The sequence below is a fragment of the Loxodonta africana genome, chromosome 13 (genome assembly GCF_030014295.1).
Source record: "Loxodonta africana isolate mLoxAfr1 chromosome 13, mLoxAfr1.hap2, whole genome shotgun sequence".
In the NCBI taxonomy this organism is placed as follows: domain Eukaryota; kingdom Metazoa; phylum Chordata; class Mammalia; order Proboscidea; family Elephantidae; genus Loxodonta; species Loxodonta africana.
In genome coordinates this window covers 47,487,173-47,500,191 of record NC_087354.1, presented here as the reverse complement: position 1 = coordinate 47,500,191, position 13,019 = coordinate 47,487,173, and the positions used below count along the sequence as shown (strand labels likewise).

Here is a 13,019-nt window from a genome sequence, read left to right as displayed (position 1 = left end):
ACTTCTTCTGCATTACAGGATGAGGCTGCCCACCCTCAACAAGGACTGGGCTAGGGTACATCTCACCAGGGATGGCTCAGTGGTTGGACCAGGCCGGGGAGGCCCCCCTTTCTCAACTATTCCTCTGATGGCTGGTCATTGTGCAGAAGCTCCACCGTTAGCCCTTCATGTCTTTGACTTGTTAAGATGCGAATCTCTCTGGGTAGGTCACATCAAGCTATCATTACTCCTTAGCACTGCTCAGCATGAATTAATTCATTAAGGCTGAAGCTCAGAGCAAGTCTTGATTAGGGAGATGGGAGCAGAAGGCGGGTGAAGGGCAGTGCCCGGTCTGGACCCAAGGACAGGCTGGAGAGGGACGCCCTGGGAAGTCAGAGTGACCCAGAGTACTGGGCACCTGGGAGTGAATGGTGGAGCTCCTACTGGCCCTGAGCTGGGGGGAAGTGAGGAAGGGAAGCTCCCACACAATGAGGCGCAAAGTGAGGACCCTTTCTCGCTAAGCCAGCGTCAGAGAAGATACACTGTCCAGCTCTGAACTGGCCAGCCTTGGTGAGGAGGCGGCCCTGTCCCTGGGCATCCCCTGTGGGGATGGCTATTTTCAATACAGGTTTCAGTTTCCCTGAAGACCAGCTCTTTAACGAGGGGATCTTGTTTACTTTTCTATGCCTTCAAGGCCATTTCCCAAAAAGAGTATGGTGCGTGGATTAAGAGCACTGTCTTTCGAGTCAGACTATTCCGGACACCCCTTCTTACTCTATTAGCATGACTCTGAACAGACCATTTACCCTTCTCCCGAGCCTCCAGTTCCTCATCTGTAGCCTGGTGATTGCCGCAGTGACTTCATGTGGCTGTTAAAAAAACCCAGTTGCCGTAGGGTCAATTCCAACTTATGGTGACCCCACGTGTGTCAGAGTAAACTGTCCTCCACAGGGTTTTCAGTGGCTGATTTTTTGGAAGTAGATCACCAGGCCTTTTTTCCAAGGTGCGTCTGGGTGGACTCCAACCTCTGACTTTTCAGTTGGCAGCTGAGTGTGTTACCTTTTTGCACCACCGAGGTACTCCCATGTGGCTGTGGTGAGGCCTAAATGAGATGAGAGAAAGTGCCTGGCACAGTGCCTGGCATCAATCAAAAAACAAAAAAAAGTGCTGGGGAGGATAATAACTGCTACCATTCATTGAGAGCTTACCGTGTGCCAGGCACTGTTCTAAACACGTTAAGCAAATGAATCACGTATGAATCACTTAACCCACACACCAGGCATAAAGTCATTATTCTTCCCATTTTACAGCTGAGGAAATGAGGCTCAGAGGGTCACTCAGCTAGAAAAGATCTGAATCCAGGTAGTCTGGTTCCCGAGCCCAGGAGCTGATTATTACTATGGCTCAGTAAGCCTTTGGTGACGAAGGAAATGACAGATGGAGGCAGGGAGGAGAGAGGGTGTCTTCTGGGGGGTTGACTATCCTGGCTTTTTCCTCCAGGTAGGAAGGCACACATCTTATGATACAGGTCATAAGTTGTTGCTGTTGTTGTGTGCTGTCGAGTCAATTCCTACTCGTAGCGACCCTATAGGACAGAGTAGAACTGCCCCATAGGGTTTCCTAGGCTGTAATCTTTATAGGAGCAAATCGCCAGGTCTTTCTCCTGTGGAATGGCTGGTAGACTTGAGCACCAAACTTTCAGTTAGCAGGTGAGTGCTTAGCCACTGCACATCAGAGCTCCTAGGTCAAAAATACACAGTATGAAAACCCTTCATGGAATTATGCACAGCCCATTTGATTTTGGTTTACGAGATGACCAACTCCAGTCACTTTCCTCCCCGTCTCCTTGCAAATGGCAACAAACCCCTGGGCCAGGTCAGCTGAACTAAGAATTTGCACAATTTGGATTTACACGATGGGGGTGGGAGCTGTACCTTCCTGGACCACAGCCTCCTTATAGCAAGCACCCCATACTGAGGGCAGGGCTGGTGTGGCCATGAACTGGTTGTGGGGAGGGGTGGAGGGTTGGCCCTGGGACCGAAGGCTTTACAATTGTGTGTTGTGTGTGCGTGTGTGTGGTGGGGGTGTCCTTGGAGCCCACAACTGCTTTGGGGAAAAGTTTCAATGGCTCCAAAGCCTTGGTGATGGCCCGAATTGCAGTGGTTTGGTGGTGATGGGGTGGGGGGCATCAAAGTAATGAGGTTGTTGTTGTTGTTGTTAGGTGCCATCGAGTCAGCTCTGGCTCATAGTGTGCCTGTGTACAACAGAAGGAGACACTGCCCTGTCCTGCACCGTCCTCACAATAGGTGCTATGTTTGAGCCCATTGTTGCAGCCACTGTGTCTAGCTTGTCAAAGGTCTTCCTCTTTTTCAATAACCCTCTACCTTACCAGGCATGATGTCCTTCTCAGGGACTGGTCCCTCCTAATAACACTTCCAAAGTACTTGAGATGAAGTCTTTCCATCCTCGTTTCCAAGGAGCATTCTGGCTGTACTTCTTCCAAAACAGATTTGTTTGTTATTTTGGCAGTCCACAGTATACTCAATATTCTTTGCCAACACCATAACTCAAAAGTGTCAATTCTTCTTTGGTCTTCCTTATTCATTGTCCAGCTCTCACATGCATATGAGGCGATTGAAAATATGCCTTGGGTCAGGTGCACCTTAGTCCTCAAAGTGACATCTTTGCTTTCCAACACTTTAAAGAGGTCTTTTGCAGCCGATTTGCCCAATGCAATACATCATTTGATTTCTTGACTGCTGCTTTCGTGGGTGTTGATTACAGATCCAAGTATAATGAAATCCTTGACAACTGCAATATTTTCTCCATTTATCATGATTACTATAAGTAATGAGGAGCAGCAGAGATACCATTTTTGAAACGTATTAGTGCATTCTTTGAGTCTGTTTTGTAGTTGACTCTCCCTGAGTCAGCCAGAAGCCATCACTGCCAGGGGAGGATTATGGTGGCTCTTTCTCTTTACAATGGCGCTAGAACAACGCTCAACTTTGACATCCCCAAATAAGATCTTGAAGCCTATGACGAGACAATAACCTCCAAAGTCAGGCATTAGGCAGAGGTAAAAGGGCTTTTTAAATTCTCCAGACTCCCTTCTACATAGCAAGAGCCAAGGCTGCTCAAAACATGGTTTTATCATAAGCCGCAGGAGGAGAGGATGGAAGGGAAGCTCCCCGCAGCTGGGAGAGGAAGGAAGAAGGTTCCACCACAGGAGGGAAAGGACGAGGTGCAGCGAGGCCAAGACTAAGGTGAGATGCCCTCCGAGTTCCCAAAGGGCTCGAAGTCCCATGTGGGTGGGCTGGGGAAAGATGGGACCAGCAAGTAGGTAGGCATCCCATCTCTCGGGGTCCATCGTGTGGTAGAGATGGGGGTATGGTGAGGAAGTAGAAGGAGAGCTAACCTCCATCGCATCTCCTTACATCCCTGAGGACCTGCAAGTGTTGTGGAGCCGGATGATGGTAGCTGAGGGGCTGGGCTGGCAAGTTCCCAGCAGGGTGGACATCAGGGGAAGCAAAGCGACAAACACCCTCTCCTTCACTGCACCCCCACAGAACTGGACGGCAGGGCTTGGGCCTTATTAGTCTGCACATCCATGGTGCCTAGCATGGTGCTTTGTCTATACGAGGTTTTCCCCTTGAGTAGGACCCCAGCTGGTCTGGTTATGGCCCCTCTCCTCTCCAATACCTCAAAACATCCACACCGAGATTGTGGTAACATCAAGATAGTCTCTGGCGAACAATCCCTGTGTTCCCACTATGATCAAGATCTTGGGCCAGGTCTTTGGGGGAGGGACTAGGAAAGCCTAGGTTTATTTAGGACCCAGGCATGTCCGTCTCCCCTGAGCCTTAGCACTTCTAGGCTTCTCTTACGGATGGGAATTTTAAAATTATATCTCTATGCCTCTTCAGATCCCTTACTGAGTGGCCAGCATCTGGAACAATGAAGAGGATGATGATGGAGAAGAAAAATAACCGTGCTGAGTGCTTAATATGTGCCAGGCACTTTTCAAGTACTTTATGGTCATTTGCTCATCTAATCCTTGTGACAACTCTCTAAGTGCTATTATTATCCCCATTTTGCGGGTGAGGACACTGAGGCACCGAGCCCTTCAGTAACTTGCCCAAGAGCACAGAGCCCTAACTGGTAGAGCCCAGACCCATCCGAGGCAGTGTGACTCCAGGGCCTACACCCTTCTCCCCTGCGCTGTGTCTGATCCCACTTTGTGTCCTCATGGGTCCTGACCGACAACAGGTCCTCAATAAAGACTGATTTTTTAAAGAGAATTATCACCCTTACTACATATATGTTATGATAATAAATTCTGATCAGTGAATCTGCACTCTTGGAAAGTCAGCTATAAAAGTCTTTGGACTTGTTTACTTCTTTCCTCCCAGGTTTCTTGGTAGTTTTGCCCACCCACCCCCTGTGGCTGGAGCTCTGGAAGGGTAGAGGTCTCAGCAAGGACTCCCTTCCCGGTCAGCCTGTGACAGGCATGGGTCTGGACCCTCTGCCCAGCCAAAGTGTGCCGCCACCAGCAGGCAAGCTGCCCCGTAATCCTCACATTGAATCTTTGTGATGCATGAATGAGAGGTCAACATCAATCCCACCCTGGGCCCAGGGGAATGGGCACAAGGACCGCTGAGGCCTTTCCGATCTTCAGAGTCCAGCCTGACCACAGTCAGCTTTGTGATTTAAAAATATTCACCTTTTTGTTCTAAAGTACAGGCAGTCTCACTTTAAAGCCCATCCGCACTCTACGTATCCTTCAAGGCCCAGTTCAAATTATACCTCCTCCTCCAGGAAGCCTCCCTTGCTTATGCACCTGGAACTGAACCTCTCCTGTTTGAGCCCCCAGCCTTCTGACTTCTCTGCATATTCCTTGTTGTTGTTGTGCGCCTTTGAGTCAATTCCCACTCATAGTGACCTTGTAGGTTTTCCTAGGCTATAATCTTTATAGGAGCAGATCGCCAGGTCTTTTCTCCTGAGGAGCTGCTGATGGGGTCAAACCGATGACGTTTTGGTTAGCAGCTGAGTGCTTAGCCATTGTGCCACCAGGGCTCCTTAATCAGACCTTGTTCTCAGCTACAGGCAGGGCCCAGGATGCACACATGCTTGGCCCCTGCCCCCAGCTCCTTGGCAAGCTGATGCGGTTCCAACGTTGATTGATACGTTTAACGAATCCCACATTCTATGAAGTGAAACTGAACAGACATAACTCGGGAGTGCTTTTCTGCGTTTAAAGCGAGCTCTGAGTCATAAATCCTGACTTCTGAGGTCCTTTACCGTCCCCTCTCCCTGCACACAGCCCCGGCTTGAATAACAACATCAGCAACCACTGATTAAACCCGACCGTGCGCCCAGCCCTGTGTTAAGAGCGCTTCGTGCAGAGCCTCAACTTGAGGAACTCAGAACTTCTATCTCCGTTCCACAGATGAGGAAACCTGCTGCAAAGCTGCATAATCTACCCAAGCTTGCACAGCAACTGGGCAGCGCCCCCAGAATTGGAACCCAGACCCGGTTCCAAACAAAGGCTTTGCTCTTACTTTCTGAGGTCGGGACTGTCCCTAGCCCCTGAGGCAGCCGCTCTCCCTCGGGCTCTGGTGGGACCCCTTTCAGGCCCAGTAGGATCTCTGTGGTCACACAGGAGTGTATCCCATTTAGCTGTGGCTGTATCTCCTAGAGATGTGAAGACAGCTCCTGGAGTTGTCTCTCTTCCTGTCTAAATGCACCCTGAGCGGGCTCGCACGCCCTGCAGCTGGTTTCTAGATGTATCCTGGCCCGGTCGCTGCTCCTCCCCCATAAACAAACTCCCTACCCCAACTTAATGCTTCAGCACACAACTTAAACTCTGGCTCTAGGATCTAAACTGAACCCCACTAGCCAGAGGCCTTTTCAACTGCAAGGCGTCCCAGAAGCTCTGAGACGACCAGAGAGCCCACTTGTTGCCCATGGTATTCGGATCTGAATGCGGAGTGGGGGGGTCCCACCTGTGGCTCCCTGCGGGGGCTTCTGCGGGGAAGCCCCCGCAACCTCATCTGATCCCTACTACCGGCCTTTGTCCCCCCTGAGGCTGCTACAGAAGGGGCGGCGAGGCTGGGCGTCCCCCCCCCACCCCATGTCCTCCAGCCAGTCCCCAAGCGGGAGCTGCTTCCCTCCGGAGCCCGCCGGCCGCGCCAAATAGGAGCCAGGAAAGCTTTCGCTGTCTGCAGAGCAGCGCCGCTGGCAGCAGCCGCCAAGTGGCGACTGCGGCCCGGGCGCCCAGTGCAGGGAGCTGGACTCACGCTCCCTGCCGCGCGCCCGCCAGCTCGAGGTCCCCGCCGTGCCCGGACACCTGGAGTACATTAGGCGGCGGCGCGCGCCTAGGCGACGGCGACGGCGACGGCGGCGGCTTCCCTCCCAGAACTCTTTCCCTCGGATTATTGAATAACCGCATAATTCCGAGCGCGGATTGGGGCGGGGGCGATGCCCGTCCTCATCCCGGGTGTCAGGTAACGCCGCCCGGGGCCCTGGACTACTGGGTTGCGCTCCACCGCCTTCAGCCGGGCTGGCGAAAAGTCGCCACAGCCGACGGTCTGACTGCCCGGGGCTGAGCCCCGTCCCCGGCCCGAGGGACTCTGGGCAGCCTCCGGCTCCCGGGGCCGCCGCTCTCGGCCCCCAGACTGGGTGGCAGCCGAGGCGGCGCTCTCTCAGTGCGTCCAGTCCCTTTCCTCAGCCTGGGCCGCGCGCCCTCCGCGCTCTGGGGACGCCCGAGTGCCCCCAGCCGCGCGCGGGGAAGGCCGGCGTGCCCTGGGAGGTCCGCAGGGCTCCCAGTTAGACCACCAGCCCTCAGCGCTTTTCAGCTCGAGCCTTCTCAGCTCCCGAAACACACCAAACTCCGGGCTCCAAGTCGCCCCGCGCCCTTCCCTCTTTTGCGGAACTCGGCAGAGCCGCTAGACGCAGGCGGCTCTCGGGGGACCCACGTCTCCAAGGGCATCCAAGGTCCGACCCAGGGAGGTGCACCGCATCCTGCTCCTGGCAGCTGGATCTGAGCACCCGGCGGGCCAGGAAGGGACCCCAAGAGGCAAAGGGAGGTTGGGGGGGGGCGCGTACCTGGCCACAGGCTGAGCGCCCAGGCCACCACAAGGCCCCTGGGCAGGTCCATGGTCCGCGGCGCGGCGGCGGGTGCCGGGTGCGGAGCGGCAGCGGGGGGCCCCGAGCCAGAGCGGCAGCCTAGTCGGCGCGGCGCCTGGAGCCTGCACTGTGCGCGGTGCGCCGGGCTCCCTGACAGCCGCGTCTCATTCAGAGGAAGTGGGAGGGCTCGAGCGGCAGGGAGGGGCGCCTGGACATCACTACGGCTCCGGCTGCAGACTCGGCCCCTCTGCCACCTGGGCAGGCAGCGTGGTGCGACTCCTCGGTGCCATCTCCAGACCTACCTTCTCCGCCACCACACCTCTTCCTTCGGAGAAAACTCCTAGGAGCCACCTCACCCATGTAGCACCTCTCTCCCCTCTGCCACCACCCAGTTCAGAGCCTGTCCAGGAAAAGTGATTTTTAGTCCCATTTTTCAGGGAAGAGTTTCGCACAGCTGGCAGCGGTTTTGAAGGTGACCCAGGCTTCCCTTGGCCAAGGGGAGTGGAAGTCCCTTAAAAGCCCATTTTGAGACATCCCCTACTTCCCTGCACCCTGGGGTTTGGAATGTAAAGCCCTCAGTGCTTCTTCAGACACTGGAATAAATGCAGCCTCATCCCCCCACCGCCCCCCCCCCATGCCACAGAAGTATCCAGGAGGACCGGGAGGACGTGTGCCCACTTTTACCATGAAAGTGAAGCTCCTCTTTGGAGCCCAGCTGCCTTCCTTCCCAGCCCTTCCAACCACTGCAATTAAGTTCAATGCACATTAATTGTGCAAGTTCTAAATCAGGCGTGGACCACAACCCCTGGGTGTGGAGGCTGGCCTCCTGCAGGGGAGACAGCCAGGCAGAGGGTAGATGACAGCGTGTGTGGTGACAGCTGGAGTCCAGGCCTCTTCTCTCTTCCTCAGGAAGCCTTCCCTGACCCCCTCTCTGCCTCCACCAGGTCAGCCCCCCACAGACATGTTAGTGTTCTCTCTATCTTTAGTAACTCTTCTTCATTGCACTTGGTAGAGAAACTGGACAACAACTGGTGTGATTAATTTTTCTCTCCCTGTCTAGAATGAAAGCATCATTAGCGTAGAAGTGTCTGGTTTATCACTGAGTACTTAACCCCCAGCATCCAGGAACACAGTAGGTGAGTGGATGGATGGATGGATGGATGGATGGATGGATGGATGGATGGATGGATGGATGGATGGATGAATAAGAAGAGGTGGTGTGTGGGTGCACGGGGGAGGAGACTTCTGCCTGGGAGGAATTGGAAGGGATTCTAAGAGGAGGTGACATTTGGGCTGGGTACTAGAGGATGAGTTGGATTTTGAGAAGGTCCAGGTAGAGTAGTTGGCATTGTTTCTGCCTCCCCAGGAGGCATTCCTCTGTCTTGGAAGCTACCCTGGTTTTTACTTGGGTATTGTCACCTCGCCATCAGCCCACAGACCTTGGAGGAAGCTGATTCCATCCCTGGGATGTATGTGTGTGTGGGGGGGGAGACGTGTGGCTCAGGCTGAACATACCAATCTATGCCCTGGCCATAGTTTAAGGAACCCTGGTGGCACACCGGTTAAAGCACTCTGCTGGCAACTGAAAGCTCAGCAGTTCAAATCCACCAAACACTCCACAGGAGAAAGATGTGGCAGTCGGCTTCTGTAAAGATTTACAGCCTTGAAACCCCTATGGGGCAGTTCTACTCTGTCCTATAGGGTTGCTATGAGTTGGAATCAACTTGACCGCAGTGGGTTGGGGGGCCACAGTTTAAGGAAGGGCGATTTTCAGAGGGATCCTTGCTGAAAGCAGAGAATAAATACCAGAAAGATATTTACCTGTGCTTTACTGATTATGCAAAGGCATCGACTGTGTGAATCATAACAAATTATGGATAACATTAGGAAGAATGGGAATTCCAGAACACTTAAATGTGCTCATGAAGAACCTGTACATAGATCAAGAGGCAGTAGTTTGAACAGAACAAGTGGATACTGTGTAGTTTAAAGTCAGGGAAGCTGTGCATCAGTGTTGTATTCTTTCACCATACCTATTCAATCTGAATGCTGAGCAAATAATCCGAGAAGCTGGACTATATGAAGAAGAACGGGGCATCAGGATTGGAGGAAGACTCTTTAACAATCTGTGTTATGCAGATGACACAACCTTGCTTGCTGAAAGTGAAGAGGACTTGAAGCACTTACTAATGAAGATCAAAGACCACAGCCTTCAGTATGGATTGCACCTCAACATAAAGAAAACAAAAATCCTCACAACTGGACCAATAAGCAACATTATGATAAATGGAGAAAAGATTGAGGAGTCAAGGATTTCATTTTACTTGGATCCACAATCAACGCCCATGGAAGCAGCAGTCAGGAAATCAAAAGACGAGTTGCATTGGGCAAATCTGCTTCAAAGACTTCTTTAAAATGTTGAAAAGCAAAGATGTCACCTTGAAGACTAAGGTGTGCCTGACCCAAGCCATCGATCACCTCCTATGCATGTGAAAGCTGGATGATGAATGAGGAAGACTGAAGAAGAATTGATAACTTTAAATCATGGTGTTGGAGAGGAATATTGAATATACCATGGACTGCCAAAAGGAAGAACAGATTTATCTCGGAAGAAGTACAACCAGAATGCTCCTTAGAAGCAAGGATGGTGAGACTCCGTTTCACATACTTTGGACATGTTGTCAGGAGGGATCAGTCCCTGGAGAAGGACATCATGCTTGGTAAAGCAGAGGGTTATTAAAAAGAGGAAGACCCTTTATGAGATGGATTGACACAGCGGGCTTAAGTGTAACGAAGATTGTAAGGATGGTACAGGACTGAGCAGTGTTTTGTTCTGTTGTACATAAGGTCGCTACGAGTCCAAACAGACTTGATGGCACCTAAGAACAACAACAACTGTGCCCCCATGTTCTTCCAAATATAGGAGGAGAAGCCTGCGCTCCAGGAGCTAGTGATGGGGTTGAGAAGGCGAGACATAACCTCAACAACGTGTGAACCATCACACAGGGCAGCAGCACACAGGGCAGCAGCGTGTGGGTGACAAATGTGTGCTCTGTGTTCTCAGGCTGGAGAAGCTCAGAAAACTGGGGGAAGGGCTTTATGGCAGCTGGGATTTGAGCTGAGTAATAATAATCAGAATCCTTTACATCTACGTAGTGTTCAATTTATTTGTGTTTAATTTTAACTGAGACATAATTCACCTACTATAAAATTCACCCTTTAAAAGTACAATGAAAAATGAATTTCTAAAATAAAAAATTAACTTCTTAAAAATTTTCTAAATTCAATTTAAAAAAGTTTATTTGTATAGATAAAAGTACAATTCAATAGTTTTTAGTATATTCCCAAGGTTGTGCAACCACTAACGTTTTCATCACTTCATCATTCCAAAAAGAAATCCTGGGTCCATCAGCAGACACTTTCTGTTCTCTCCCTCCCCGTGACCCCAGGCAATCACCAGTCTACTTTCTGTCTCTATGGCTTTGGCTGTTCTGGACATTTCATGTAAAATGGAATCATTCACTATGTGGCCTTTTGTGACTGGTTTCTTTCCCTTAATGTAATGTTTCCAAGGTTCATCCGTGTTGTAGCCTGTGTCTGTACCTCATTCCTTGTTATTGGTGAATGATATGGTATTATATGGATATACCGTGTTTTGTTTACCCACTCATCAGTGTGTTGTTCCCACTACGGGAGCTATTATGAATAATGCTGCTGTGGACATTGGTGTACAAACTTCTGTGCGAACATATGTTTTCATTTCTCTTGTCTATATACCTAGAAGTGGAATGGCTGGGTCATATGATAACTCTGTGTCTAACTTTTAGAGGAACCGCCAGGCTGCTTTCCAAAGCAGCTGCACAATTTTACAAGCCCACCAGCCATGTATGGGGCTGCAAGTAGTGTTTCATGATTTCAGAAATCTCTTTCACAGCCATAATTTCAGCTAATCCTCACAATAGCCCTGCGAGGAATTAGATTCATTTTTTTTAGGTAAAGAGATTGTATTGGTGGGAATTCTTTCAGTTGCAAGTGACAGAAATGCAACACAAGCTAGCTTAAGCAGAAAAGGGACTGTACAAACTCATGTAACTAGGACACACAAGTTACATGAATGATTGGCTGCAGGTATGGCTGGATCAAGAGCCTCAAATGAATGATGTTACCTTTTTCTCTTAGCTTTGCTTTACTCTGCTTTCTTTCCTGCAGCAGAGAGGGTATCTCTGCCTAGCTGGAAAGATAGTGGCCAGCAGTCTCAAGCTTATACTTTACAGACTCTAAAAGGAGACCGAGCCTTCTGTCCGAGCTCCAGCAGGAAAGTCCAGGGCTTTGCTTCATACCCACTCCTGAACCAATCACGGTGTTTGAAGGATCTGCTACTATGTTTGGCCCAATCTGGGGCACGTGCCACCCTCCCCCAGGTTGGGAAGAGAAGGGTACCATGACTGACAGCCTTGCCAAAGCCACATATTATAGGAGAGAAGCTCTCTAAAGAAACCAGAAAAGGGGAGGATGGTAAAATATACTGGAGAGTCAAAATCCATCATTGCTAAGTCCACCTGAAAACTCTACATTCAAAGCAGCAAGGGATGTCTCCAAGATCCCACAGCATCTACATAGCTGAACTGGGACTGGACGCAGGTCTCTGACAGCTGACTCAGAACTCATCACCATGTCACAGCTGGACTTGGGAAAGCAGATATTACTGGCCAGGATTGCATGAGCACTGTTAGCCCAGATAGGACACTGGGGGCAGGTCCTCTGGTGGCCATTTTCAGTGCGAGCCTCTCTGCTTTGTGGTCTGGCTGCCCTGGACCCCTCTGATGGGGCCCTGGCCTCTCTAGGAAGGAGATGTGGGGGAGAGGCTATCCTCTCCAAAAGTTGGGGGCACTGATGGCCAAGGCCTCGGCTCAACCAGGAATAGTGCACTCTTCTTCCAGGAAAGTGCTTGGGGCAGCCCGACTTCCTTTCATTTTGGAGGAGCACCCTCTTCCTACATTTTCTCTGCATTTTTTTAAACGTCTGAGACCTAGGGTGAACAATCATCTTGGCTTGCCTGGAATGGAAGGGTTTCCTGGGTTGCTGGACCTTCAGTGTCAAAACTGGGATAATCCCTGGCAAACTGGGGCAAATTGGTCCCTCAAATTGGCCTTGACAGCAGCACACTCTCCACCATCAGCTGGTGGGTGTCTACCTGGGGATACATCCCACCTTCTGACTCTGTCCCCTCCAGACCACACTCACGGACCTGGCCTCCTCCCTGCAACCCTATCTGTTGGTTTGTGCTAAGGAAATGAAAACTCTCGCTCGTTTTTTTGGTGAGATAAACTTAAGTAATCTCACAGTTACTGAGAAGGCACATCTGCCAAAAAATGATATAATCAATTCCAAAGGGGGAAAAAAAAGAGCTGGAAAGGAAAGCCACCAGATTGCTTTCGTTATCTGCTGTTTGAATGACGTGTGCCACTGTACTGGGCCAGTAATGTGGGTGGTGGAAAGGTGGCCATGTGTGTCGCACACAAATGCGCTTGGAGGGCTTCCCTTGGTTTCTGTTGTTATCAAGCCAGGTTTCAGTTCTGCTAGCAAAGTAAGGAATGTTAACTTTGAATAAATGTGTTTATACCAGTAGCTTATGTTTGTTCCGGCCACTTTTTACCTCAAAGTCCAATCCAAAATGTTGGAGTAGGGTAGAGGACGCCGTTCTCCCGAATCCTGTGTCTGAGCCCCAATCTCATTACCCCTACTGAGGGTCAATGACCAGTATTTCTACCAGGATCAGGCTCTGTACACAGCCTATACGGAATCCAGAAAGTTGTTTTGTGATCTTCATTGCTCAAGCCACAAGTATGTACAGCATTCACTGTAAAGATATCAAAGGGAAGGACTAGGGCCACGACACAAACAGACACGCA

General features: G+C 50.7%; 1 protein-coding gene across 2 annotated transcripts in view; it reads right to left on the bottom strand.

Moving 5' to 3' along the window:
• Window positions 1-7,170, bottom strand: part of ITGA11 (integrin subunit alpha 11) — a 163,232-nt gene extending 156,062 nt beyond the window's left edge. For both annotated transcript variants that reach the window (XM_010598063.3, XM_010598064.2), the window contains exon 1: window positions 7,087-7,170. In XM_010598063.3, the coding sequence (XP_010596365.2) occupies window positions 7,087-7,138 (52 nt within the window). In that variant the 5' untranslated portion in view covers window positions 7,139-7,170. The remainder of the gene's footprint in view (window positions 1-7,086) is intronic.
• Window positions 7,171-13,019: the final 5,849 nt, after the last annotated feature.